This window comes from Haliaeetus leucocephalus, unplaced genomic scaffold (genome assembly GCF_000737465.1).
Source record: "Haliaeetus leucocephalus isolate CR32 unplaced genomic scaffold, Haliaeetus_leucocephalus-4.0 Scaffold636, whole genome shotgun sequence".
NCBI classification, from domain to species: domain Eukaryota; kingdom Metazoa; phylum Chordata; class Aves; order Accipitriformes; family Accipitridae; genus Haliaeetus; species Haliaeetus leucocephalus.
In genome coordinates this window covers 4520631-4548288 of record NW_010973072.1, presented here as the reverse complement: position 1 = coordinate 4548288, position 27658 = coordinate 4520631, and the positions used below count along the sequence as shown (strand labels likewise).

The following is a 27658-nucleotide window of genomic DNA, read 5'->3' as shown; positions in this document are numbered from 1 at the left end:
ATGGAGTTTCTGGGGACCACGCAGCTAGCCAGTTACTGTGGCACAAAGAACAGCTGCCTGTTCCCGGATCTAGCTCCCACGAGCACCACCAAGGACACCTATAAGTCCTACTACCTACCAGGCTACTGCCACCTCAGCTCCTGGAGGCCCAGCCTGCTTCACAGAGTGGTTTCAGTCCCTCCTGGCTCTAACAAGCAATTTAATCCCACTGGACCGCCGCCCACTGTTCTGCCTGCATTACGCTCTGCCCTGCACGCCCGCTACAGCACTCGTGACTGGCACCAGGAGAACATGGTTCAATTAAAAGGCTCTGAAGCCTCCAGGTGCTGCGCTGGTAGGCTGAACGCTGATTCAATGAGACTGATACAAGATAAGGATCAACTGACTTATCAGATGCAAGAAGACAGTAGAAGAAACCTGGGAGAGAGGATCTCCAGCATTGATTTCTGGAGATCTGAGCTCACCTATGAGCTAGAGTGTCTGCTGAAAGAGACTCAAGCTTTGGAAACAGCAAAGAACCGGCTCGAATGTGCTGTAGATGAAATGCAAGGACCACTGAAGGTAGGCTTGACATAGCTAGTTATTTCATGACTGCACTGCAGAACATGTAAAGAAAACGGCTTTATCTCTGTTGAATACTAGTATGACTTTTACTATTATCATCAAGACAGATCTTGGTGAAACATTACCCTCAGTAAGAAGGAAACCTGGCCACCATGGGCGTTATATATAAAAGTCAACAAAGGAACCTATCAAGACATTTCTATGCCCTCTTTTCCTTCCTTTCTGCTTGAGGCTCCAGGAAGCTGAGTCACCCTCAGGCACTGCCTGGTCCACTCAGGTACATTACAGGAGAGCAGTAGATGGCCCTGTAAGCTGCAATATCCCAATATTCTTATCTAGCTCTGAATTTTCTGCTATTGCTTGGTGAAAATAATATTTTGACTTAGATAGCATATCATTTGCGTTACATTTGGAAGCTCTCCAGAATCTTAAAGGCAAATTAATTGCAACAGAAAAAGCCACAGTAATATAAGACTCAATGAATGATCCTAGCAAAAACTCAAAACATGCAAAGACTAGAGTCAAAGTTCCGTCATAAACATCTGGAATACTGCTGATAGAAGCTACTTTTATCGTGCTTCTAGGTAAGTACAAATAGAAAACCAAAATTCAGTATTCAATAATGACTTTTTTAGTTGTCTGTATCTGTCCTGATTCAGAGTGGCAGGCTGAGGATGCTTTCTATTCAGGGAACATTTTCTGCTGAAAGGCTTTGTACCAGTTAATGCCGTTTCATTTATTAGTATGGTAATAAACAAGTGGATGAGACATTAAGAGTAAAGTTAACCTGCTGGGGCAGATTAACTGAATTCTCTATTCAATGACTGTAGTTATGCAGTCATTCTGTTGTATAGGAACGAAACTTCCAAACTTTGGCATTGGGTAAGGGAGGATGAGGGGAGACAGGATTAAAGGATTTTGCTACGGATGAGTGTAGAACAACACAGGTGTTTTAATCCACATAAGTTACAACAAAGCTTGGTCATGTTGAGATGTAGGCTTTGCTGCACATCAATAAGCAGCTAATCATATGACAGTTATGGTGGCAGCTAATCCTTAAAAGTATGCATTAACAAGTAAGTAGGAATAAGCCACTAAGATGGATCAGTTGGACGCAATGAAACCACCTCCTGTTCTGTTCCACCCTCAATAGATGGTCATTACCTGACACGTTAGCTCAGTGGCCCCTTCAGCAAGGTTCAAGGTTTCACTCCACAGTGCAGTAGTGAGCCTATTGCAAATGTTCCTTGGTTTGCTTGCAGATAGCCCTAGAATGCTTGTACCACCGTGAGAAGCGGAAGGGTATAGACTTAGTTCATGACGATGTGGAAAAGAACCTCATGAAGGTAAGATCAGACTTACTAGTTTATTTTTCAAATGGTGGAAATAACTAAAATCCAACTAAATATTTATCAGGGTAAGAACACTGCAATAATTTCTTCCTTTCATTTGTTTGGAAGACTGAGGATGGGGGGAAAGAGGAAGAAATTTGGTAAAACTATATATATTGGGGATGGTTAACATTCTATTCATCCTTCCTGGAGCAAAACGACTAGCCTAGCATCCTTGTGAGGTCTTGTCCAGCTCTATCTTCCATGATCCTATAAAACAAGGTAGAAACATTTATCAAGATTGTGTTCTGGGCATGGTCTATAAAATCTCAGAAGTTCTTAGGGCTTACAATATAAAATGCTGGTTTACTGCCTTGCTATATAGATAGTGTTACTGAACAAAGAAAATGAGATGGATAGTAGTGATTGCTAAATCTTTTAAATAAAAAAATTAAATAACATTTTGCTAACATATTTGAAAGATGTTATATTGGATGTGTATGAGAATGAAAATACTAGGAAAGAACATTTTGGGGCAATGGCATTGCTTCAAGCACTTTTCTGGATACAGAAGAATGTGCAGACCACTTGGATAACTGAGATGCTTGTTCAGAGCCTACAGCCTGCAACCTGGAGTTTCAGAGTTTTAATGAAGAATCAAGCAGCTAATATATATTAGCTTAAGTATTTCAACACTTAATTTAGCATGAGAATTCAGGGTAGGATGAAATACTGCTAAATGTTCCACATGAGCAGATGAAAACACTATTTTTTCAAAATGAAAAATAAAGGCTATTTGCCTGACCTCCCCAAGCACTGCTCTGAATGTGGAGCAAGCTAGATAGTGACAATAAAGGACAACAAAGGCTCATTTTGTAGTAACAGGAAAGCCAGTTCTAAAGTTGCTGTCACTCCTACACATACTGTACAAGTACAAAGACAGAGCCTGCATTTTCAAATTTGGGGTGTCTTAATGACTTCCACATAATTTAAAACACAGTATTCCCTATTCCAAAACTCACAAAACTGTACACACTTAGGTAAGAGGGTATGTTGGGCTAAACCAGAGTTTTTAAAAAGGAAAGAGGCTGGGACATCATAACATTGTTTGAGGGACCGTAATTACCACGTTTGCATAGTTTTCAATGTGGTTGGTTTGAGTATTTTTTATTTATTTTAAGCTGAGTGGAACCTGGCTTTGAATTTCTTTGACTAATACTTGCAGTTTTGAAGACTCTTATAATATACTTCCTTAGGGAGCCCGTTTCTGAAATCAGATAAATTTTCAACCTACTCCACTATTATCAAAATATTTGTATTGTTCTAGGAAAATGCAGAATTAGTTAGAGAGGGTAGCTTAATGGATTAAGGTTCATGTTTCAAGTATCTTCCAAGCCAAGCAAAATTTGACTTTATGTTTATTAGAATGACTCCATCCAATAAAATCGACTAACATGTTTGATATAATATAAAAAGCCATACAAAACCAAGTCAAAACAACAACTTTGTAGCACTGAGGAAGAGAGGGACCAAAACACATCCTTTCTTGATCTACATTGCCTTTGAGATATGCGAGATGGTTGCAACATCTAGAATACGAAATAAGAAGTGAAAATTCACTAAAACAAATGAAGTTTGATGAAAGCACTGACACTGTATATTTTCCACTGTAGGAAGTTGATGTATTCAAGGACTGTCAAGAAATATTGACAAAAATTGCACAGAAAATCAGTCAACAGCTGGGGTAAGACTTTACATTTAATTGCTGTTTTAAAGATAGGAAAGTTGAATTCAGTGTTAGCTAGTATCTAACGACAGATTGAAAATAGCAAAGGCAAAAGCAGAGACTTAACCTGTTAGATGCTCATTACCCTCCACTGCTAATTCTCACCAATGATAGAATTTGTATGTTAAACTACAGAAGGGCAATACTTACTATTTAAAGATGACTGTGACTCAATTTTTAAAGTCAAGTTTAATCTGAAATCCTTCATTAAAATCAGGGACACCAAAATTATAGCTTAGTTGTACCAATGTTGCTGTGTGGCATACTGGAGTGAAGTTCAAAGGGAATTTTTTTTTTTTTTTAATTACAAAACTAAATTCAAAAGAAATTTATTATTGACAAAAGAAACAGGAATCTAAGCACATCATAAGGTATGAGATGAGTTATGGAATGGTCTTAAATTATTTTTATGTATATTTATATGTTTTTGTTATGCAAGGCTTCGGAATGCATTTGATTTCTTTGAGAGTACACAAGTATCCTAGTAAATGCAAATTACATTTAAGTCTTATCATTTAATTAGGTAAAACTATTCTGAATACAGTGTTCTGTTAACTACACAGAACTGACAAATTTTAAAAGTCATGTTTATACGACATGGCATGATTCTCAAAAGAAACAGTGCAAGTGCACAGAAGGAAGATAAAATTGTACAGTTCTTGATTATTACATTATAGGAGAAAACAACATAAGTAGATTTTATAAACAATTGCTTTTATTAATGGCAGTCAGGACTTGCACAAGTCAGGTTAGAGGCATTTCTGCCATTCATCCCACTACTGTAATCTATTGGGTATATGACCAGATAAATCTAAGTTCCTACTTGGTGGCATGAACCCTGTCTAGCTCTATAGGTTGGCATTTCTGGTTACCTTTGATTCAGTTCTGTCACCACATCAGGCAGACCGATAGTAATGCCAATTGACAAGTACAACACAGAAACAGCAAAAAATGTCAGTATGTCTGCTGTCTTCCTGATCCACTGGAAAGCAAGACTTTGAGTCTTTCTTTATCCATATTACTCATTCTAGCCCAAGTTCTACCAGGCCTTCCCCCCTTTTGGAAGAGCCAAAGGAGATTAAGTTACTCCAAAAATTCCTTGTGGGTAAGAAAGCAGAGATGGAGCAACATATTTCCCTCCTTGTGATCAAGATAAGCAAAAATATTTCAACAGATTTTCTAGTGATGTACAATTGGGATTATGCTAACTGAATTTGTCCCCCAAATCAGAGAGGTGGGAAACCACAACTCAGGTCTGCCCTTTTCTTTCTCACAGCTGTGCTGGCATGAAGGCTATCACTGAAAACCTCCTCCCTTTTACTCTGAGGCTTTTCTTCATGCCACACAACAACTACCTGTTGTTTTCCATCCCTGTGGTTGTCTGTCAGCAAAATGACAAACATTATTAAATGCAGTGAGTTAAATACAATTCTTTGGGGAATACTCGCTAGAGGCTAGAAGAGATGAATGGTACAGCAGCTCCCTCTAGCCAAATTACACCACCAAACGTTTTCAAGCCACTAAATGCCAACAAACTATAAAATGAAGCATTGAAGGAACGTAATGAAAGCAATTAACTATTTAGCAGAACAGCATTAAAGGTCGTTCAGATTAAGGTAAGTCTTTCCCTTTCACAGCATCATGAGAGATGCACAGCATGCTCTGGAGCAGGATCTTTCTGACAAAAACTCAGCCCATTTTATTGATGAGAAGTGCTTTAACCTCAGGAACACATCGGACAGCATCAGCTTTTACCATGGAGTGGAAAAAGCAGATGGATCGTGAGTATGAGTGGCTATTGTAGTCTTCTCTTTCCGTGCTCCCTGCTGTAAGTAGGAGGCTAGTAACAGCACAAGCCCTAGCCTTATCTTTGAGAAGTGATATAGAAAGAAGTGGTTTCTCTCTTTGTATGGCACTGGTTTTCCTTGGTCTGAAATCCTCCATCATCCTCAATTATTCCCTGCCTCCTAACAGCTGCCATTGTTGGAGGCCAGACAGAAGCTGGCAGTCTGCAGCACCTACAGCACTGATGTGCAGCAAGCTGTGTTCTTCAGCAAGGATGATCGTTTACAACTCCTTGCGCTCCAACTCCTTGCGCAGATGTCTCCCTCTGGTTTTGATTTGCACTGTTCTGTGGCCTTCAGGTTTCAAAACCACATCCAATCAAATCAAAATTCAGCTAAGATGTACAGTTAAGTGCAATGTGGTAAACAGCATGCAATGTACACAAAGGACTGTATTTTTTTTCTATAAAAAGAGCTTGGGTTATTTGGAAATTAGTCCATTGAGCTATACAGAGGTATGTATTAAACAGGATGATCAAAAATATTTGGCACAGCTTTAGCATTACAGACTGAACTAAAGTTACTGAACTAACAATTCTATACAGTTTTGAAACTTTAATTAGTAGTGGCCTCATGAAGACCTGCATCCAATCCAAAAAGCAATAGCAGGAGAAAAGCAACTTGCAATAGAGGGCAGTGTTTTTGTGCTAATGACTTGTTAGTTCCCTTATCACTCTTTAAGGTAGCAGTATTTGAATGGTGAGTGTACTTCACAATCTCAAATGATAACAACTCTGTCTCATTGGAAGGAGAAAAAAAAATCAGTATTATTTGTTTACTTATGTTTTGCTTTTCATTAAAAGATCACTTCATTCACTACAGAAATGAGGGTATATCCAAAGGAAACTTGGCAGGCATTTTGCTGACTCTAGTAACACTACCTACTTTTACGATTAGCTATGAATAAAATTATTCTTGTCAGCTCTAGTAAAAAGAAGATTCATGTGTATAAGTTTTACAGCCCTTTTCCTTTCTCACCAACCATTATCCAAAGAAATGCCATTTTTAATTCACATTTTCCTGAAACCATCTGGCAGACTGAGACATACCTGCAGCACTCAGGAGCAGAACAGGTGTTTTCTGCCTCAGCAGAGCCAGCCAGATAAATCACAGTCTGAAAAAGCAATGTTAAAGAACAGATTAAGTACTAAGTATTTCAGATAGTCAAGATGGAAACCTACTTGGAAATTTAATTTTCTGATGAGAAAATTAATATAATTCACCAGACTATAGAGGGAAAAAAACCCCCAAACTAAATACCCTGCAGAAAGTCCACTGAGATTGTCTGGATCAGTTGTAATCAATGTCAGGTCAGGTTTAGTACACTGATTTATGCACTTTACTATGATATCAGGCTGGTTACCTGAAACTTTTCAGGGCAACTGCCTAAATAAATGTGTAGTACTAAGGAATTCCAAATCATTTAGGAAGATCAGTACTTCAGTTTGGAGAGAGGAATACCCTATGAAAAACTGAAAAAAAGGCCACTTAGTAACAAAGCACTGACAAAATTAACTTTTTCTTTTTGCATCCCTTAATATTTACTCTCAGTGTTCAATTAAAATCTAGAGTAAATGTGAAACTCAAAAAACAGTGACCTATCCCTACAAAGTTTAACATACAGGCATAATTCTTAGAAGAAAGTTTTGTGTGGAGAAAGAAGTCTAAACACAGACAGAAGTTTGTCTCAGCCTTTCACTTTGGCAAGTAAAATATCTGTACCTTTTCATAAAATATGCTAAATATTTCTGGGTGAAGAGAGAAGCGATCTAGTAGGCTAAGCAATGAATTAAAGAAAGTGGTGAATTTAAAGAGAGAAGCTTATGCTGCACCAGCAGTTTTCAAGCCAGGGGCTCAGGCTGCAATTTGGAAAGATCTCCTGGTTTGGAAAGATCTGAGTCTGGGATTTATGTTCAACTAATTATGATAATGATGGACATCTTTGAAGCTTGGACATGAAACCAAGCATCCCAAAGTTTGTTTATGTATGGGACATTGCAGCAGGAACATTCGTGGGTGGCATTTTGTAGTACAGGAGCCCTATATTCAGTCTTTCTCTGTATATTCATAGGCTTTGCCATAGTAGAGCCATTTCTGCTTGTCTCATAGATATTACTAAATTTAACTGTAATAGCCCTGTAAATTAAAGCAGAGGTGTTCATTTTAATATATGGAGAAGTAAGAGGATGGAGAAACTTATCCAAATGACACAGCAGGACAGTGTTGGGGCTGGGAGAAAATTCCAGTTCTCCTTACTCCTAAGTCAGTGCCTTATCCATTTTCCTGCTAGCATTCCTTCTGATAATGAAGGCTACTAGGAGGTCAGAGCCGCATGCTTTATTATATAAGTCACACGTATCTCATGAGGTAGAGCTGCTCTGACAGCAGACCAGAGCTGTCTGAAGAGCTGTGTAACAATCCTTCTCCTTTGGTTTCTTGCTCATTTTCCCTAAACTAGGTTGGGATCTCCTGTTCTCTGGTGGCTAGTGACACAAAACTTGGTCTCCCCAGGATAAATGTTTGGGTTCACAAAAGTAGGTGGTATTTGAATCTAATTTGATGGTGTGCAATGTACAGGAGATCTTGCTAAATAATCTAATAATCCATCGAAGCCATAAGCACTCTGAAACCTGACACAGAGAAATGAGTCAAATTTCAGCTGAGATACAGCAGGTATGAACTCAGACCATCACTTAGCCTGTTAAAGACAGGAAGAAGCTGCATTGTGGACATACATACCTGATCCTGAAAAACTATTTTTAAGCATCGATAAACAACAAGTGTGCAAGAAAAGATCATTCTTTATACAGCAAAACATAAACCTACTTACTTTGGAGTTGACGCCAGGGCCACTAAGACCTTTAGTTAGCAGCTACAATATTCAAGCAAGCCATAGAAACACTGTCGAAGCAACAGCTCTCCAAAAATCCTCACTCGTTGTTGCTGAATCTTTGGTTTATAGAGGAAAAAAGAAAAAAAAAAAGTGGGTATGAAACCCATAGAATCACCTGATGTACGTGATTGCACAGTTTGCACAGTTCAATGGATGAATACTTAGTGTAATTCAGTATAATTATCACTCAAAGAAAGTAGTTCACTTAAGCTTTTATTTTTTTGTTATTTTCCTCTTATTTTAAATTTCTTACTAGTGTTTCAGTTCCTGCAACATGGGCTAAATTCAGTGAACACAATATCAGGTGCTCTCAACATGCAAGGGCCAACTCTGTCAAGCTCCGAGAGGATGCAGAGGTTGGACTGGAGAGCACATCTGAGGAGATGTGGAATCATTTCATCAGTACAAACTTGGCCTTTAATAATCGTATTGCTGAAGTGGCTGATGCGAAGAACAAACTCCAAGCACAACTGGCCAAGGTAAGATTCACTAAGAGTTAGCAGCTGCATATTATCTTAGTTATACCCAAAAGGCACAGAAATCTTCTCTAGAGTTTACATCCTTCCTGAATAAGCACCTCCTCAAAAGATATACCTGTAGTCCCTTTCCTCAAACTGCAGTTGATTCACACATGGCCTGAGAAGAGCTTACTCAAAGACAGGCAGACTGACAAGATGACAAGGTTTTACAAGGAACCATGCAACATCTGTCTGTAATCACACACTGATTATGTTCATTTGCAACTTACATGTTTAAAGCAGTGAAAGATATCTTAAGATACCTAAGTCCCAAGTTTTCCTTCCCGTTTGATAAATACATTTCCACATCTTTAATGTGAATTTTGGCCTGGTTGTGGTCAGAAAGCCTGATGTTTTGGAGTGGGTCAGACAGTGAACTTTTCAAACATTTTTTCTGCCTTTATCTTCATATTATACAAAGCAGAAATGGCACAGGAGACAGATCTGTATTAATCTCTATCTGTATTGCCTTTTCAGTAAGTTTTCACTGAAATAAGTGACATGTTGGAAGTGTATTAGTTGAATTTTGAAACATATATTCTGAAGTTAACAAGAGGTGCTGCCTTTGTACTGACAGATAAAATCTTGTTAAGCTAGCAAGACTCACTGTGTTACCTTCATGTGACTTCAGAGTTCAGTAAGTTCCTCCATTAAGACTCTTTCTCTTACAGAGGAACCTCATGTTCACTCATTTTTTTCAATGCACATTTGGAAACAATAGAGTTTTCCTGTGATTCTATTTGCCATAAGTAGTTTAAGACGTTTTCAGTTTATTTTTAGGGACTCTTAGGAAAGTGCAAACTAACCAGCTAAATGTGTGTTAAGTCACAGCACATAAATTAATGTTTTCTTTTTTTCCCTGCTTATAAAGCGTGAAAGATGTTGAATGTAGTTTTTTGTGTGTTTTAGATTGTATATGATCTAGCCAACTACAGCGTTTTATTGCTGAATTGGCCATCCATCTGAGTTTCTCATGGATTTAAATCTATGAACAGTTGCTTCGCATTTTCCATTGACCTTTTCTAAAGCTTTAAGTGCCCCTTCTTTTATAAAAGAACTTATGGGTTAAGGTAGCACAGGGTACACATATGGAATCACAAAGTGCACTGTGAGATATCAACACATGAGCAGGCATTTTGTCATGGAGTCCAGTTGTCAGCAGTATGTCATAGTGTCCACTGGTGTACAATGGAAAAAACAGTATTTATGTCCCTATACTGTTACATCATTAAATAGCAATAATAAGCTATCTGGAGAAACTTGAGTAATCATATTTGCATAAAGAATAATGAGTTTGTATGGTACACATGTATAAAAGTATCAAATAAGATTGCACTCTATGAACTAATGCTGCTGTTACTGCTGAGTTACTAGTTAGCACATACAGAGGAGAGATACCTCACTCATCACGAACTCCATAGTAATGTAGTTACATCAGAATAACAAAATGCTAGAGGAGAAGAAAACTGCATATACTGGTGAGGAGTAATTCAGGCTGCTCAGTGTTGTCCAAGGAAATGAAAAGACAATAGGTTTACTGAGCAAAAACATTGCTGGTTAAGATGTGGATGAAGTGATATGGTAGAAGTCCTGTTAATTCTCTTGCTCGTGATCATACATCAAAAGAACAAGAGGAAGGAGAACACAAGTGAGGGCAGAAGTGAGTAAGGAGTGAGTGCTCATTTAACAGTTATCTATAGGTAAGCATAACAGAGTACCCTTTCTTCTTTCTCCAGGCTTGCATTATAATCTGTAATACTCAGAGGGGAAAAAAAATATTGCTAGGATATGCTTTAATAAGACAGCCAATGGCTGTCTCTTAAATTCTACCACACTTCTGGTGGGATTCCAGTGGGATGTGATTATAGTCAAATGCAGCTACTACAGTTCCTGTTCCCTTCACATCTAATAGCAATTAGACAATGGGTGCCACAATTTTGGGTTTTGTGTTTAAAAAAAAAATCAGTCAATCTTTCAAAGGCTGTTTTTGCACTGACTTCTCAAGCAATGAATGCCACTCTCGGAAACATCCTTCCTTCTGCCAAATTATTTTCCTAGCTAAGCAGGCTAGCTCAATAAAATGAGAGGAAAATGAGCATAGAAAAGATTTGCTATCCTGGAACCAGGAAAAGCTATTAATTTAATGAGGTCTGGAACCCATTTCGGAATGGAAAACACTTTCCTGATTTGTGAAACAGCAAAATATCTTCCAGACGAAAACCCCCAAAACCTAACGGGAACCTCCTGAAACCATTTATTTCTAAAATCAGTACCCTGAAAAAGGAGATAATAAAAAAATACATAAAAGAGTAAATAGTGTGAATATGGTTATGATCTAAAAATGATCCTATGTTGAAATGGCACATTTTCTTCTATTTAAATCACTTATATCACTATTTATATCACATCAAAGATTGGCTGGTTAAAATTACAAACAAAATGCCTATTGCCTCAGTTTGTGGTCCACTGCATGTTCTTTAGAAACATAGAACACCAGGTGGAACAATTTGTCTTACATTGTAGATTTCATCTATTCACCCTGGAAAAATTTAGTTTTCCTTTGGAACAAAGCTTTTTGTAAAAACTCATCTAATGAGACTTAAACTCTGGGATCAGTATGTTGTACCAGTGTCTGTCATTGCTACTGTGGTGGTGATTATGCTGTGTGCTATAGTTAGCATTTGTGATGTATGTAGTCAAAATGTTTCTCCTGGCCTGAATTTTTTTCATATTTAGTTTATATTTCCTATAGGTATAATGGCTTTATGGCCACATGTTTACAGTCCTGACTTTCTGTGCAAGAATGTCACTCCTTCAAACTCGTTTAGGGACATCCACTACCAAAAGGAACATGGGCATTGCTCTGGTAATGATCTACTGGAACATTCTTGCATTGCTCTCCTCAAATGGTAAAGGGCCTTTCTCTTCCTGCCTTTCTTTCCCTTGCTTGATGACAGTATTATATCACATGTGAGAATATGTAAGCAGAGTGCTATTCATTTATAGCTTGGAAAACAATAAACAGGAATAAAAATACAGGAATGAACAAGATTTAGTTAGTTCTGAATTTACCCAGGCAAGCTAAGGAATTCCATGTGCAGTTTGCTATACTAGTTACTTCTAAAGAGCTAGGATTTTCCTCTTAGCAGGCATTTGCACATATTGCATCATACACTACCTTTCCCGGGTGCTGTTGTCTGCAGCAGCCCTTCACAGGACTGCTGTTCAGGAGAAGGTTGCTGGGTTGATATTCTAGTTCAACAGTAGTTGATAACAGTTATGTTATCAAAGGCTCTGTATGAACAATCCACAGCAGTCCTTCCAGCACTTACTTCTCCTCCTAAGTACCACCAAATTTGTATTTCTCATATAAACAAAACGTAAAGAAAAACAGCGATCCATTATTATTCAGTTTAGTTTTATTCTAGGGTATTGTCTTCCTTGATATCTAGACAAGTGTGTTCTATATACCAAAAGGTACACAGAACATATTTACATGAGGAAGGTATCCTGTTTTTACTTCTATTAAGCATTATGCCAGGACTTTTGCCAAGACCTTCTCCATCAATGACATGATGTCTCCATTTCAGGTTACAAACTGTACAAGTCTCAGAGTAATAACTGCACAGCAGTCCATCTGTTTTGATAAGCATTTTGACTGCTTCTAGTACTGCTGGTGGACTTGCACCTCAGTTTCTAACACATTCCTGCACCGTTTACCTTGAGTTACCTAAATACAATTGAATAATAGACCTGAGAATTTTTCTGTTGTAACTGATTGAGGTTCTGTCATAGAATTTGACCTACATTCACACTATAGGGTGTTCACACATCATATTTAGAAGCCCATGAACAAAATACAGTCTTCAGAAAAAGACTTCAGCTAGTTTGCCTTAACTGTACACACTTTCCAATCCAGGTAAGCCAAGAGATGCACCTAAGAACTTTTCCTGGTAGGCATTTGAAAAACAGATTTTTTGCTCCTTAAATAACTTTCTCAAACCCCAATATTCATGCTGCTTGGCACACAGCCTTTGCCTCTTTTTCATGTCTAAAACAGTCCAAACAAGACCAAATGCCTTCAATTTCTAGTCATCAGACAACACATGTGATGAAAACATGCATACACTATCATTTTATAATATATCTCACCTGTCCCATCATATTTTTTACTATAAACCTGCAACAATTTGCATTTAGTTAGAGGGATGGTTTAGCAACTTACAGACTTCTTGTCTTGGGGCAGATCAGATGTATTTTTACCCTTTATTCTACTTGGAGTTTGGTCTGAATCCCAATACTGAACAGGCTCCAAACTCAGATCAAGTAACCAAGTCAGCACAAAGGAAGTCTCCAAAGAGCATTGGTTGTCAGTGATTCTCACTTGCTTTTTTGCATCCTCAGTCCAGCTGCTGTCTGCTCTCACTTCATTGATGTATTCAGGAAATTGTCCAAGTTCTCTTCACTTCAGATTTTCATTGTCTGCTATTTGGCTTGGCTTGCCTGCCACTTCTTTTGGGGAAGTTGACTGGTGAGGCTGACAACCCCAACTCTATCAGAATTCTGGGAAGTGATTTGCATAGGGGAACAGTAAAAAAGGATTAAATTGCTTTTGTATAATTTTGAACAGGAAACTATCAAATGCAGAAGGGAAATGCTGTCTTTAAAAACCTGTTTTATATGCATCCCTGTCCAGTTCACTGTAGAGCGTCTATGTAAAATTATTCCCTGCCCACTTTTGCTTGATTTTCTTCTAGAGGACTATGACGTTTTGCAATCTTTACAGTGGCAATCAAACTGAGTATGTAGGAGCAAGCATTTCCTATTGCCAGTCCAAAGCCTGGAGGTTATCACAGCTGCAAGAATGACTAAAGGACTGGAAAGCAAGCAATTGATAGAATAAGTTCCTTGACTTTCTCTTTAGCAGGCTGAAAAAGGTGATATTAGTAGCACTAGATGACACTGCTTTATTTAGCTTATCCAAATAACAGTAAGGCAGGGGCAGAGAACTTGCTAAATCCACAAGTATCTATACAGAAGATGAAAGAATCACAATAGAAGGCTTTTTGCTTGAGCAGACAAAACCAGAAGAAGAATCAGTGGTGAAACAAAAGCCAGACAAATCTAGATGGAAAACATAAGTGCTTATTTTTCAGAGCAAAGGAATTCATCACTGCAACAGCTTACTACAGATAGATGGCTTCATTAGCACCAGGAACTCAAAATCAAGATCACTGTTCTCCATGAAAGCTTTGATCTCTCTACAGGCACTAGCTTACAAAGAGGAATTTCTACAGGATAGACTAGTGACCTGCAGGCAGTGCAGACTTAGTGCATAACTAAGACTTCTTTCTGACCCTAAGATTGAAAGTGTCCCATTTCCATTCTGTCCCAAATGCACAAGTCTATAGTTAATTTCTCTTACTTGATTCTGGGATTAATCTTGGTCATAATAATGTAATGTTCATCCAGAATTTGGATAGCGGATAGCAGAATCCTGGAGATATGAGGTGCTGGAGGCAGAAGCTCAGAAGCCCTAGCTAGGTATTTGGCAAGGGTTAGATCACAAACCAAAGAAGGTATTACAGCTCCACTGTGTTTCATCATCACTGGGCTCACAGAGCATGTGGTCGTTTGGGGATGCAAACTCTGCAAGAGTCTAATCACAACATATGACTCTGGTCAGGCTCAGAGCTGCTCTAGGACCGGACTTTTAGGCTGGTGAACAGAAAATATAGCGTACACAATTCAGTGTAGAAGAGGGTGGTACATTGTCTTCAGCATGCCTCTAGAAACACTCAGTTTATGCCAAGAGACATTATGGTAAATATATTTTACATCTGGTGTAAAAGTACACAAATCTTTAGGAAAAGAAGGAAAACCTTTAATCATGGTGCCAGCCCCTCATTAATATGTTTGCATCTCTTTTCCATAAAGTTAATATTAACATAAATAGTTACCTTGGCTTCAGTCTCCTGGAAATAACTAACAGGGCAAGATGTTTATGTACATTAGCTCTGGGAATCAGTCAGACCAGACAGCAAGTGACATGTTTACGTAGTCCAGTATTTATACCATACCTAAATAACAGATTATCCCTGCCAGCTCCAACACCTGTACTTGTGCTCGAAGTGTTTCTATGCCCACAGGCAGAGTGCCCAGCACCACCCTTCAGGCAAACCTTGCTATTCCACTACCCAAGAGCACAGGGATCAGAAAGATGCTAGAAAAACAGGTACATGTTTAGTAAAACCACGAAAAAATAACCACCCACTGCAATAAACAAGTAGCCATGATTCTGAGGATTTCCACTCTCTCTGTTCACTGAGAATGTCTGCTTTTAGAAACAGCTCCATTTTATTTTTTTTTTTTACTGCTGGGGTATGAAAAGGCAGTATATTCCAGAAATATGTGATGGAAATTAACTCCCACTTTCCTTTTTGTCTGGTATATTTTTACTCTATACCTGAAGAGTCTACAGTATTTTGTTTTAGTAAGTTATCCCATCTCTTAAATAAGTTACCCCCTCAGAGTCTCCATTTGTCACACATTATTTTTATTAAATTTAAATTTATTTATAAATTTAAGAAAAAAACTTTCCCATCTTAGCAACTATTGAGTATGTTTATATGGTGGCTAGAAGAATTGAATACATTTTATATTTACACAACTTTCTTCTAATTCAAGGGATGAAGCTACTTAATTTTACAACTAGCATAAAATATAGAATGAAAGCCAGGAAAACCTCAGTGGCAATAAAACCAGAAACTGCCTACCAGCCTCTGAAATAGTTTTCAAACTTCTTACCTGAGAAGTTCTGAAAGGAGCCCTCCTATGGCTGTTGGAAAGGACACAGCCTATTCCTCTGAACAGGAACATAAAGAAATACTAAAATATGATGGGAGGTACCCATGCAAGAAGCATGTAAGAGAGGTGCAGCAGTGCTGTGAGCTGCAGGAAGAAGTATGCGTATAGCAGAGGGAGTACTTTCCCTGTGGCACTTGCCCCACAAAGGCTTTCATCTCAGACCCCAATGTATCCTCACATAACTTTAAAAATATGTTTCTGTTGATCGCTTTTTCCCCCTTCCTCTTTTTATGCCTTAAAATCTCAGTTATTTACAGTTTTTCATGCCCATTCATGGTGGCTGGGTATACAGTTAGTCTTATCATTTAATATTGGAACCTGTTTGAGAGTAAAGTTTTCAGAAGATTAATGAATAGTGACTCAGAAGTGGTTGGGAAGGTGCGTGCTGGTTGGTGTAGACAGCTCAAACTTGCCTGGAAAAACCTGTTTGAAGGAGGAAATAGTTATTTAAGCTAGGAATAGACTTTTGCCTACAAACCAAGAGAAATTACAGATGAAGGCTAAGGCACTCACTTGAAGAAAAAACCAGGTTTCTCTCTCCTAAAATTGTTGCTTAATCTCATGAAATCATAAAGACTTGCATAGACTACATCAGAGTACGAACTAGGGGCAAGTGGAAAGACCATGTAGGAAAAGCCTGGCTCCTCAGCGTAACTTCTTTCTGCCACAACATTTATGTGTGAGAAACTAGGTGGTTGCTACTACTACTGCTCCCTCCCCTGCAACCTGTCCACACTCAGGCAATTCATATAGGCTTGGCAGAGCAAACAGGATTTAGTTCAAGGCAGCAGTGCTCATATATATTTATAAAACTGTTCCTTATTCTCAGAAAGGGCTGTCTTGCAGGAAACAGAGATGGGCATATGTAGTAGCTTTTCTAGAAAAGAAGCATTTTCAGGCTCCAAAGGGTCATGAGACAAACACACTGCATTGACTCCAAAGTCAGGGCAAATTTAGTTTACTGTGACTTGGTTGAGACTTCATTAATGACCGGAAAGAATCTCATTCCTGACAAGAATCAGTATTATAGAGCAGCTGCATGAGCCATAGCTGTTTCTCTCTGGCACCATCTCTTTGTTAAAGGGATGTATACCCTTCTCTCAGATGCGGTAACTTGAGACAAAACAGAGCATGCACAAGACCCAAACTGCCTGTTTTATTGTTATTTTGACCACATTTAGCAAAAACACATTTATTCTCCTAAATGATGATGCACTCTAAAATTGCTGGTCCTGCAGCATCTGAAAACATGACACAGTGTAAAATGGAGAAGATGTACAGCAGAACTCTGAGGCTTATGCTCATTCTTCAATAGTTAAAAGTGTAGCAAGGAGGTATGCAAAGAGTTAAGCATTTTCTTCTGTATAATTATGGCTTCCTCTGTTATTTTGAAAATATTTTAGAAAATCCAGGCCAAGTTAAATGATCCCATGTTTTTCTCCCCCTTTAATTTTAATAAAGCTGTTTTAAAATAAGCATCTTGTACATTTTTAGGACCAGTGGAAAAGTTAAAAAGAAACTGATTGCATATAAATGTGAAATTGATTGGACTATTTTCAGAGATTAAAGTAAAAAAAAGGATACTGGAATTCAGTGGAAGGAGGATTTTTATAAGACTGTAAATTGTTGTACTGACCAAATTAAAGGCTCAGGGTCCCTAGGTCCTCTGTTTCAATCTGTGTAAGGACACAGATTAAATGTACAGATGTGTATTTAAAGCCTTCTTTGTTTTAAAAGTATAGTATTTACATTCTGATAGTTTCTTCTTTTCTGTGAAAACGTCATGTTTAAGACAGTTATAAAGAAAATGTTGGGGATTTCATATGTAGCCTTTAGCACACATAGAACTTATAATATACTTTAGCTTTCAGATCTGTATTTATGCCAGCCCTATTCACGTTGTTATGAAGCTTTATAAATAAAAGCTTGCAATATTCCCAAATCCAGACCAATCTCCCCACTCCTGCTATGCTTGATGAATTGTGCAATGCATTGGTTTGAAGATCTTTTCTCTCGGCACAGACTAAACTGTTACTTCTCTTCACTATGAAACTCAGTCATCCTGTATGAGCACACACAACAAATGCACAAAAGTTACTGTTCAGAATGATTCTAACTCTGCTTCAGTGCAGTTAAATTATCTGAATGCATTACCTGCTGATGTCACATTCTGATGAGGAATGTGTTTTTTGGTCTTGTAAACGTGCTTTTCTTCTTTTCTTAAGAGATTCCTGGACTATTCCCCACAACCATCTGATTAAAAGCAAAACAAAACTTGATAAGTCATAAAACAGTGACCTGCAATGAAACTTCAAAATAAACAAACAAGCCCTAAAAACAACAAGAGCAAGGGGCATGACAATCTCTATCAAGAATTTGTCTACGACATGACAATAAAAACTGTCAGGTCCAAATTAATTTCAGATTTGAGAACAGGGTTATACTTGTAATCCAAAGATTGCAAGATATCATAGTTTTACTTTGAAATAATGTGGTCATATACCCTAAAATTCATTGTGAAATCAGTCACAATTACACTGTTTATTCAATTAAGTATGATAACCTCAACAAATGTAACTTTTACAAAATAATTTGGATGAAATATGAAAACATGAATGAAAAAAATTTAAAAAAACTGAGACGCAAAATATTAAATATAAAGAAATTTACAAAATGAGGAGGCACAAGAAAGTTCCTCCCACCATATGACCTGGCTGCTGCTTTTTGCATTTGGATACTAAACACCGAGAAAACCTCGGAAACAACAAAGAAACAAGGATAGCTGTCAGACTGTAGTATTTTAAAAATGCTTATGTTGCACATAAGACGACCCTGATTACATGATGAAACATGTGTGACTTCAGCAGCTCTTTCTCTCAGTCTGAGTGTATCCAGCCTATAAAAATCATGGCCTTGGTAAAGTGAAAGAACAGCGGGAGCACAGTTTTCTACAAGCTCTCAAGAATGCTGCAGCACAAACCTTTACTCATGTCCTGGAAGGGAAAGTTTCCGGATGGGCAGCTGCCTGAGCCAATGCCTCACCACGCTCTCTTAGGAACACGCTGCTCAGCATTTGTTGTTTTTACTTCCTGCCTTTGGAGGTTATCCAGAGATGATGTAGACTGGTGCTACACTATCTGGTGATCCTCCCCACCAATCCGTTTATGTATAGCAGATTATCTAAATCACTTTATCCAATGTGTGGCCAGAATGAATAATCGAAAACTGTTTGTACAAAGCTTCTGTGATGCGTTGGAGGTGGTTCCCCCAAGGCCATTTTTCTTTGTATGTCTTAAATGACAGCACTTCAAAAAAAAAAAATTTGAGAATGCACAATGAACCTAAACCACATCCACTTACATGCAGCCAAGCATGGCTTAAAGAAGGATGCATAGTTTCATGTTTGAATTTTGAGTTCACAGGCAGGTTTAAACAATATTTTTCTTTAGTGAATGAATGAGGGTTTTGCTCAGGAGCACTAATCAATTGCGTTGGTTGTGCATAATGTGCTTGCAGGCTACTCCTACCTTTATGAGCAGGAGACCAGAGCACCTAGTGAAGTTTTGTGGCACGAGAGTTTAGTTACTGCACATTGTACCAACACAAAGTGTTGTAACGGTTGGACATAAAACTGTGTTTTCAGTGATTTTTAGATGAAAGCTCTCTTTTCATGACTAATGAACTACTGGATTCTCAATAAAGAGAAACATTTTCTATGTAGACTTCAGAGCTTGCCCTTTTTGAACATTAACATTGTGTGAATTTGCAGGCTGTGCAAGTTCTAAATACTTTGAATCACTTCTAGATACAAGACTACCATTGTCCTATGTCAGTTATGTGGCATTATTTATGGGGGAAGTGCATACATGACTTAGTATTCTAAAAAGAGGACAATACAGTCTCCTGCTTCTGTGTCACTAAGGGAACACCTATGTGTTTGTTATATGTATAGTGGGCAATGAGGCCCAGCCAGGTGCTGTAAAGGAACAGAAACAAACCTCAGGTTTGATGATTACGAACATTCATGCGCTTGAAATGTTGCTACTGAATTTGAAATACATGGGTGTGTGGTCTGGTGGTTGTACTTGCACTGTGGCCACATATGAATGCATCAGAAGAATATCTGAGAAAAGTGTGGGTTCAGAAAACCACTCTTCTACAGTTCTCTCTGCTAGCTGAGCTTAATGAAAATGGCCTTTCCAAGAGACTGAGGACAGTTTATACATGGGCAACCTGGTCAATGTTGTCTGTACTAGAATCAGCTTTTTCCTTCTGCATCTTAAAAAGCACCTGATTGATAGGTAATTTATTTTTTCATGCAAGCAGAATAAGAGAGTAAAGGGTGCCCAACCATTACAGAAGCATTGTCACATAGGACTGGAATAGCCATGGTTTGCTATAAGCAATCCTTATATAATAAGGATTTGTGGCATAGTGGCACTGCTATCTGAAATACTGAAGACTACTAAATTTCATCCCTGGTCCTCTTATAAATTTGTATAACGCTTCCATAGCCTGCTCGGTATGTTTCTGTGCATGTGCTGCATCCCCTTTGGTAGCTTCCTGCTTTCCTTCTATGTGTGGCATAAACATGAGATACCCATACTGTTTTCAAAGAAAACGAGGGCAGGAAAAAAAAATTTCTTGCAGAAAATATTAATTGTATCCTCTTCTCTAACCTGATTAGAACAATTAGCACTAATTAAGTGTAAGAGAGCTTGTAACCTAACTCCACTCACTGAATAAATTAAATTGTTTTGATTCATATTATCACAGGACAGAAAGTACCAGCACATTACATGCTTACCATAACACGAACACATCTGTGAACTGCAGCATCACTCTGGGGAGCTGGTTTCAGTCATGGTTCATTTCTAGTGAAGTGCTCTGGGCTGCTTTAATTGTGCTGTTTTATTGACAGATTTGCTCCACAAAGGTGAATCACCATTTCCAACTCCTGCCAAAGAGAGAAAGCGTTACTACCAGTAAAGCTCGAAGTCTGAACCGCAAAGGTCCTACCCAGAGTCTGAACTGAGAGTGGAAGTCTTCTGTTCCACCATAAGTAGAAAACAAATATCCCACTCAATCCTTTCTGAAATTGAGACATAACTTTGTCCAATTCTTACTGGGCTGAAACATGTGCTGCTTTGTTTCGTTCGTTTTACTTTGAATTACACTTTTCATTAAAAAGCAATAAATCTGCTTACAACTTGCTCCAAATTGTAAGTAGAATTAACCTAAGAGGCCAACACCCTCACAATACCTCACTGCAGGTAACAGAACTATGCCACAGTGAATTTGGCTCGCCTGCACGCAGTAAGGCGTAGCATGGGAAACACTGCTGTACTGACAGAAGCTGTAACATAAACACAGGAAAGGAGGACCCTGCTAAGCAGCAAGTGACCTCAAAGCACTGCGTATTCTTTGCCTCACAGCCTCGGTACATCCCCACAGGTTGATGGTTTTGGTGAGCAATGAAGGTGAACAGTGGGAGCAAAGGATCAGACTGACAGGCTTGTAAAACTCTCCCTGACATACACCCACTTAATCACCAGCAGCCTACCTCGGAGCTGGACCTCACCTTTGTCATCTACAGATGAACACACACCAGATTCTCATAGGGAGGTTATAAATAGCAAAGTTCTGATCAGCAGCACAAACTACTAAAATTCTGCTTCTGAGCAGCAGAAGACCCAAATCATTAGTGTTTTCAGGGAAAAGGAAGGATGTGGGCTTGATGCATTGCATAATGAAGACATTTAAATTCATTAAGTCTCTTCCCCTTGGTTTTTATCTATAGAAATAAGTATGTTTAACTGGTAAAATTGTAGACAAGATGTAAAACGATGTATCTAACAACACACTCTATGACAAGTAGTTCCTCTGTGAAACAAAGAGCTACCAAAGTTCACTGGATTACCTGCATAAATATTTCCTCTGAAACACAGCTAGCTTATCTAATCTGATAATTATCTAATTAAGAAGGAACCACTGCAGAATAAAATTATAGGGAGAAATTTATTACCATTAGCTTCACTTTTTTTCAGTACTGTGTTCCCTTCATAACCAGATTTTTTTCCCTGCAGTCTACAAGCAATAAAGGCTTCTTTTTTGGGTGAAGATGCTCTCAGGCTAGCTCTGTGAGAACCAACCTTGGACCCAAAGGGCTCAGTACAGCGTGGAGACCTGGCTTCAGATCAGTACAGTCATATTCATATGCTGCTGCTTAAGGGTCCAAGATGATTCATCTATTGGAAAATTGCATTGCTGTAAGGTTGAACTGGTTTGGACACTGCTAGCCAGGAGATCTCTCACATTGCTCTTCTATACAGTGTCAACAAGCCCTTAAGGATTTGGACTGGGGTGCAGGTTCCTGGCATCCTTAATGCTTTGGGTTTTGTCTATAAATAACCTGTCAGCAGCAGGAACTAATTCAATTTTCAAACCACACACATCATTAGCAAACCTGGTACAACTTAGGGTGTAGGCAAGATCTAAATAGCAGCATAATTTAAATCACATTATGCCATTTTAGTGATTGTTGAAATTCAAGTTGCATTGATTTTAGTAGACTGACTAAGAAACTACATTAGTTCAGTTTGTTCTCTTCCATTTTAAAGCTGTCTACAGGAAAATCTTGAACAGGCTCACCACATTGGCTGTAATGAATCCTGATAAATGAAAGTAACATAATAATCAATGGGCTGGGAAATGTTACCTGTATATAAACATTTTCTCCTTTATTTTTTTTTCTTTCTTTTTTAAGACTAAGCAAAACTTTTCACTTGCAATTTCTCTCATATTTTCATACAGATTAAAACACCTAAGAAGCACTTACAGGATTCTCATGGATAATTTGATAACATGCACTGCACCTAAAAACCATTCTATACTAATTCCATGGGTCTCTCTTTTTTGGTGATGTTTCACTTTGTATCTTCCTCATTTACTGAAAATAAGCCTTTAAAAGGAAGTTGGTCTTCCCTCTACAGCTCCCAGTAGTTTTCAAAACTGTGAATTTAGTTTCAGTATGAAAATATGACTTATGTTCATGTGTTCTTGCACCAAATGCCCCCAAAATACTTGGAGTATGAAATAATTTCAGAGGGGACATATTTGATTGCTTTTGAATTTTTATGAGGCAAGAGGAAATAAGAATTGAATGAAGGTTTAAACGAAAATGACAGTTTTGCAAAACGTTCATAGATCAAGCAGCAGATTTTTTTACTTAGGAGAAAAATTAGATAATGAAGCAAAATGTAAATAAGTCCCTGTAGAGCTATAAACACTGTCTCTATGAAAATGGCTTTGTCACAAAAACACAGTTGGAATTTCCCCCATCAAAATAATTCAGTGCTTCTCTTCTGCTTGTAATAAATTTAGATTCCAATTTGCCTACAAATTTCTTAATTTTATAATAGAAAAGAGATGGTGCATTTCTTAGTGGAAATTGTTCACCTGTTTTCCAGGAACAACTTCACTAAATGCTTTCACATGATGTATGACTGTACAGCGCCCTCCTTCTGGCTCTCCTATGAGATTTAATTACCATATGTCCTTTTAAAGAAATGGCAAGATCAAGCCAACATTATAGAAATCCATCTGACTGATGTGAGTTTATAGTACTCTCCTCCCCTAAATCAAGCAAAATGACATGCCAGAATGGAAGCAGTTCTAATAGGAGTGTTTAAAAGCAGAGGGGAGTTCTGATTTTGTATGCACATGAGGCTTACAAAAACGTTCTGCTTTGTTCAGATACTTCAGGAAATCTTCCAGACAGAAGATACAATCCTGTTACTGGAGAGATCCATAAAGGCAAAGGAGTACCCACTGAAAGTGGCTCAGACCCGCCTGGAGGGAAGAACTAGACGACCCAATATAGAACTGTGCTGTGATGCACCTCAGTTTCAGTAAGTAAAGGCCAGATTACTCTGTCCCTTCCTCCATCAGCCACTCTGTGTGAATCAGTTTGATGAGATTAGAATTGTATTCAATATATTGCAAAACAAGTTCTGGGAGAAGGAAGTGAAATCCAAGTAGCTACATTGAAATAATGGGCCAAAACATCTAATGTTCAATGTGTGTAGCTGCCTTTAGAGTCCCTCTCCCAGGACAGTTAAGAGCTCAATTGCTTGTTGGTGGCTGATACCTTTTGCGATTCATTCTCATGTCTGAGTTGGGACTTGGGAATTGATTTTAATTCCATTCTGTATGAAACACAAGATTTCACTTTAGGAAATACCTAATTTTAGAAACATGTTATCCCAGACAAAATTCTGTCTTTTGATGCAAAAAGCCATCTAATAGTAAGGCTCCTTAAAAAGTTAATTGCAAATAACAATGAGGCAGCATATCTCACTGCCTCAACTACTTTCCAACTATATAGTGACTCCGGTGTCATCTTGGTACAGGTTAGCTCATTTGGCATACATTTTGGTTATATAGCTGTGGGGGCTTCCCAGTGCATGTTGGCATCAGCTTGGTGATCCCTGTGCTATGGTCCATTGTATATAGTGTGTATTGTGTCTTTCTGGATATACATGATGATGTCCGATATACTAGCCTCCCTGCCCTAATGACTGAAGAAGGGTCTTCTGAATTTTAATCCCATTTATCTCCCTCTAATCCAGCTGGAACACATCACTGTTCCAGAAGAATCCTATTGAGTGTATCTTATTTAAAATACTGTCTTCAAAATGCTTTGTGGGGGTTTTCTCAAGAAATACTGCACCAGGGTTCCTCCCATAGCTGGAGTGAATTTCACTTCCCATAGCTGGTTTGAAATTCAATGTGTAAGAGAATTTTCCATATTTTTATGAAAAGTAGAAAACTACTCTTTTTATTTTTGTCTCTAGCAAAATTGCACTGTATACAACAGCTTCACACACAATGAGATTAATGAAGTACATAATACCTAAACTGAGTATTTATGTTATTTTTCCTAAACAGCGTTTCATCAGCTCAAAAAGCTTCTATTCAAACAAGGAAGTGGCAATAAATCATAGTTTATTGTACTGGCATCTTTTCACTTTTTCTAACTCCTTAAACCATAAATTGTACAATGCAATATATCTTTTTTTCAGCCTCATACCTCCTTAATTGGATCTTGACATTTCCTTTGGCGTATCCATATATTAGATTTCTTCAGCTGCATGCTCTGCTCTCCACATCCATTCTGTCACAAAATATTGTTTTGGATCTGAATTCTTTTATATCCATTTGGATAGTTTTATTCACATGGCTTTTCGTGTCACATAAATCATGCCTGTTCTAGATGCAGAAGTTCAGCTGTGAGAAACCAGAAAAACTCCTGATTACACTGTAGCATTCACTTAGTTACATTTACTATAGGAGCAGATCATTTGCCACTTCAGTTACCACCCTACCATCAGTTAGGTATGCTAATAAGCTAGTATCAGCATTTTATTAAAAAAAAACCAAAACAAAACAAGGTGGCCTTGAATGTTAATACACAACTCCAGTTTTATACTCATTCTGAGTCTTGTTCTCTCTCTATCTCCTCCCTGAAGATCTCTTCCACAAAAGTGTCTGCAGCATTATGATTGATATCAGTCCAGTCAGCAGGCTTGCGTGTATCAGAGATATAAACTTGTCTAATTTAGGATGAAAAATGCAGAGTGTCACATTATCCCTTCTTCCCACAATTGCCAGTGATGCTGTTGACGTTCCAAAGGGTCCTGTCTAAAAAAGTTTGGAAGCTTCATTTGAAGTCACTGGAATGTCAGAATGTCTTTGAATATTTTCTTCAATTATACTGAAAGGACATTAACATGACATACCTAAAATACAAGTAGTACACAGGGGTTCTGAACCAATCTAACTCCTACTAGTTTCTAGGTTATATGAGAGCTTCACAGTGTTGCACAGCTATTTGGAAGTATTTTAGGCTTAACATACATCCAAGTCTAATATGTTTCCTAATATTTTAACCAAAACATTTATAGAAGTACACTGTTTACTAGATGTAGTTATAGTGACAGATAATTAGCATATCCTGTTCTCCTTCCTCCAATGCATATGAATTTTGCTCTACCACAGGTCCCTAATCCAGACCAGGATACGTTGGATGCTTTAGCTGACCCAAATCATTGAATGTTATGTTCATCATAACTGCAATTAGAAATAGAAATTCTGACATGGTATTTGAAATTTGGAGACTTTTTTCTATAACGGTTTTTGGTTGAGCTCACATCTCAAAATGTATTTTGTTAGAGACAAAATCCTATCCAAGAAAGTAAAACCATTTGCTAATTCACTTTTTAAGGATTTTTTGCTTTTAAATAATTTAAGTGTATTTCTCTCATATGGTTTAAAGCAAGAAGGAATTCAGCCCAATAGCTCAACTGTAATAGGGAAAGAAAGTATCAAATGAATGACTTCTTTGTAACATGTAAATGTTATCTGAGTTTTCTGTTTATTTAAAAGGAAGTGCTGATGTTGGCACTTGTTCTCTGTGTGTGCTGCCAACTTTGTAGTTGAAGGGATTAGACAGAAAACAAATTAATAAAATCTGGGTTTTCTGTGCTGAAACAACTGGGACTATCCCAAAACAAGTTAAAGTGGATTCTGGAAAAATCAATCTTTCTTATAGTCCATAGTGCACTGAACAATTAATAGAACATTAGACAAAATACAAAATTGACAGTGTTAAAGAGAGTTTACCAGCTCAGTGACTATACAAGAAAGTTTGCCACGTCTCCATTGATAAGCCACTGGCAGAAACGTGGCTAATATCAGCTCACAGAAAATCTTGATTTCAGAGCTCCACATTCAATGGTTATTCTGGCAAGTGATTCTTGTTCCAATTAACATGCTTCTGTGCCAGATCTAGACCATTTAGCACATCCTGCTGCACAAGTTTAAGCTATCATGAACTACACCAACACTTTCTAGTAACATCCATCCCAAATGTATTCTACAGGACCATATGCAAGTGCTCAACACAGCCATGCTAGCCCTAGAGAGGCTACACAAAGGAGAGGCTGCAAGTGACAGGAGAGCAATTAGAAAGATATATCAAAGCAGAGTGGCTTAATCTGCTGTTGAAGGTCAACACAAGCAAGAAATCATCACTTCTTACAGGTGCTATGCAAGCTATTTTGGCAAATATGTTTCATATTTATTCAGTCCAACACAGCTGTTCAAATCCTGTCTGAAAGCGTGACCTGTCCACTGTCAAAAAAGGAATGTGGTGAGGGACTGCTAAAGTTATGTGAGCAACCTGTCCCCTTCTCTTTTTTCAGGCTTGTCACTGAAGTTTACACTATAGATAACACCTTACAGACCTTAAAGCAACGTCTGAAAGAAGCCCATGATACTCTGCAAATGCTGATCCTCAACAAATCAAAGCTGGAATATGAAATTTCTGTGAAGGCAAACTCTTTCTTCATTGACAAGAAGTGTATGGACATGCGCAAAGTCTTCCCCAGCACCCCACGGCTCATTGGTTACACTTGAATAGTAACCTTTGGTATCTTAGCGCATGATATAAAAGTTGCAAAGGTTACAAATATCTCCTGAAGGAAATAATTATTATTCTGTTTTCTCAAATAATGAAATCCTATAGAAATAAACTAGTGAAAATTAATATCATGCCTCTCTCCTTTGAGCAACCTCATATTCTCAGCTGTAGCTGCTAGTAAATCAAATAGAATTAGTAGACTTACTCTAACAGAATCAGACCACACTAAAATAACCAGACAAATATTGCAAGACATATGTGAGTTACTAGCTAGAGAAAACGCTGGACTGAAATACGGTACTTCTCAACAGAATTAGTACAATACAGGATTTAACCATTCAGGATAACGTGCCATCTGTGTTGCAGTCTTTAT

General features: G+C 38.0%; 1 protein-coding gene across 1 annotated transcript; it reads left to right on the top strand.

Annotated features, from left to right (window-relative positions):
- On the top strand, positions 1-27281 carry TEKT5 (tektin 5). The gene is made up of 7 exons (XM_010578446.1): positions 1-561; positions 1827-1910; positions 3569-3639; positions 5319-5462; positions 8675-8897; positions 23559-23713; positions 27068-27281. The coding sequence occupies exons 1-7, from the start codon at positions 1-3 to the stop codon at positions 27279-27281; spliced, it is 1452 nt and encodes a 483-aa protein (XP_010576748.1).
- The last annotated feature ends 377 nt before the right edge of the window (positions 27282-27658 follow it).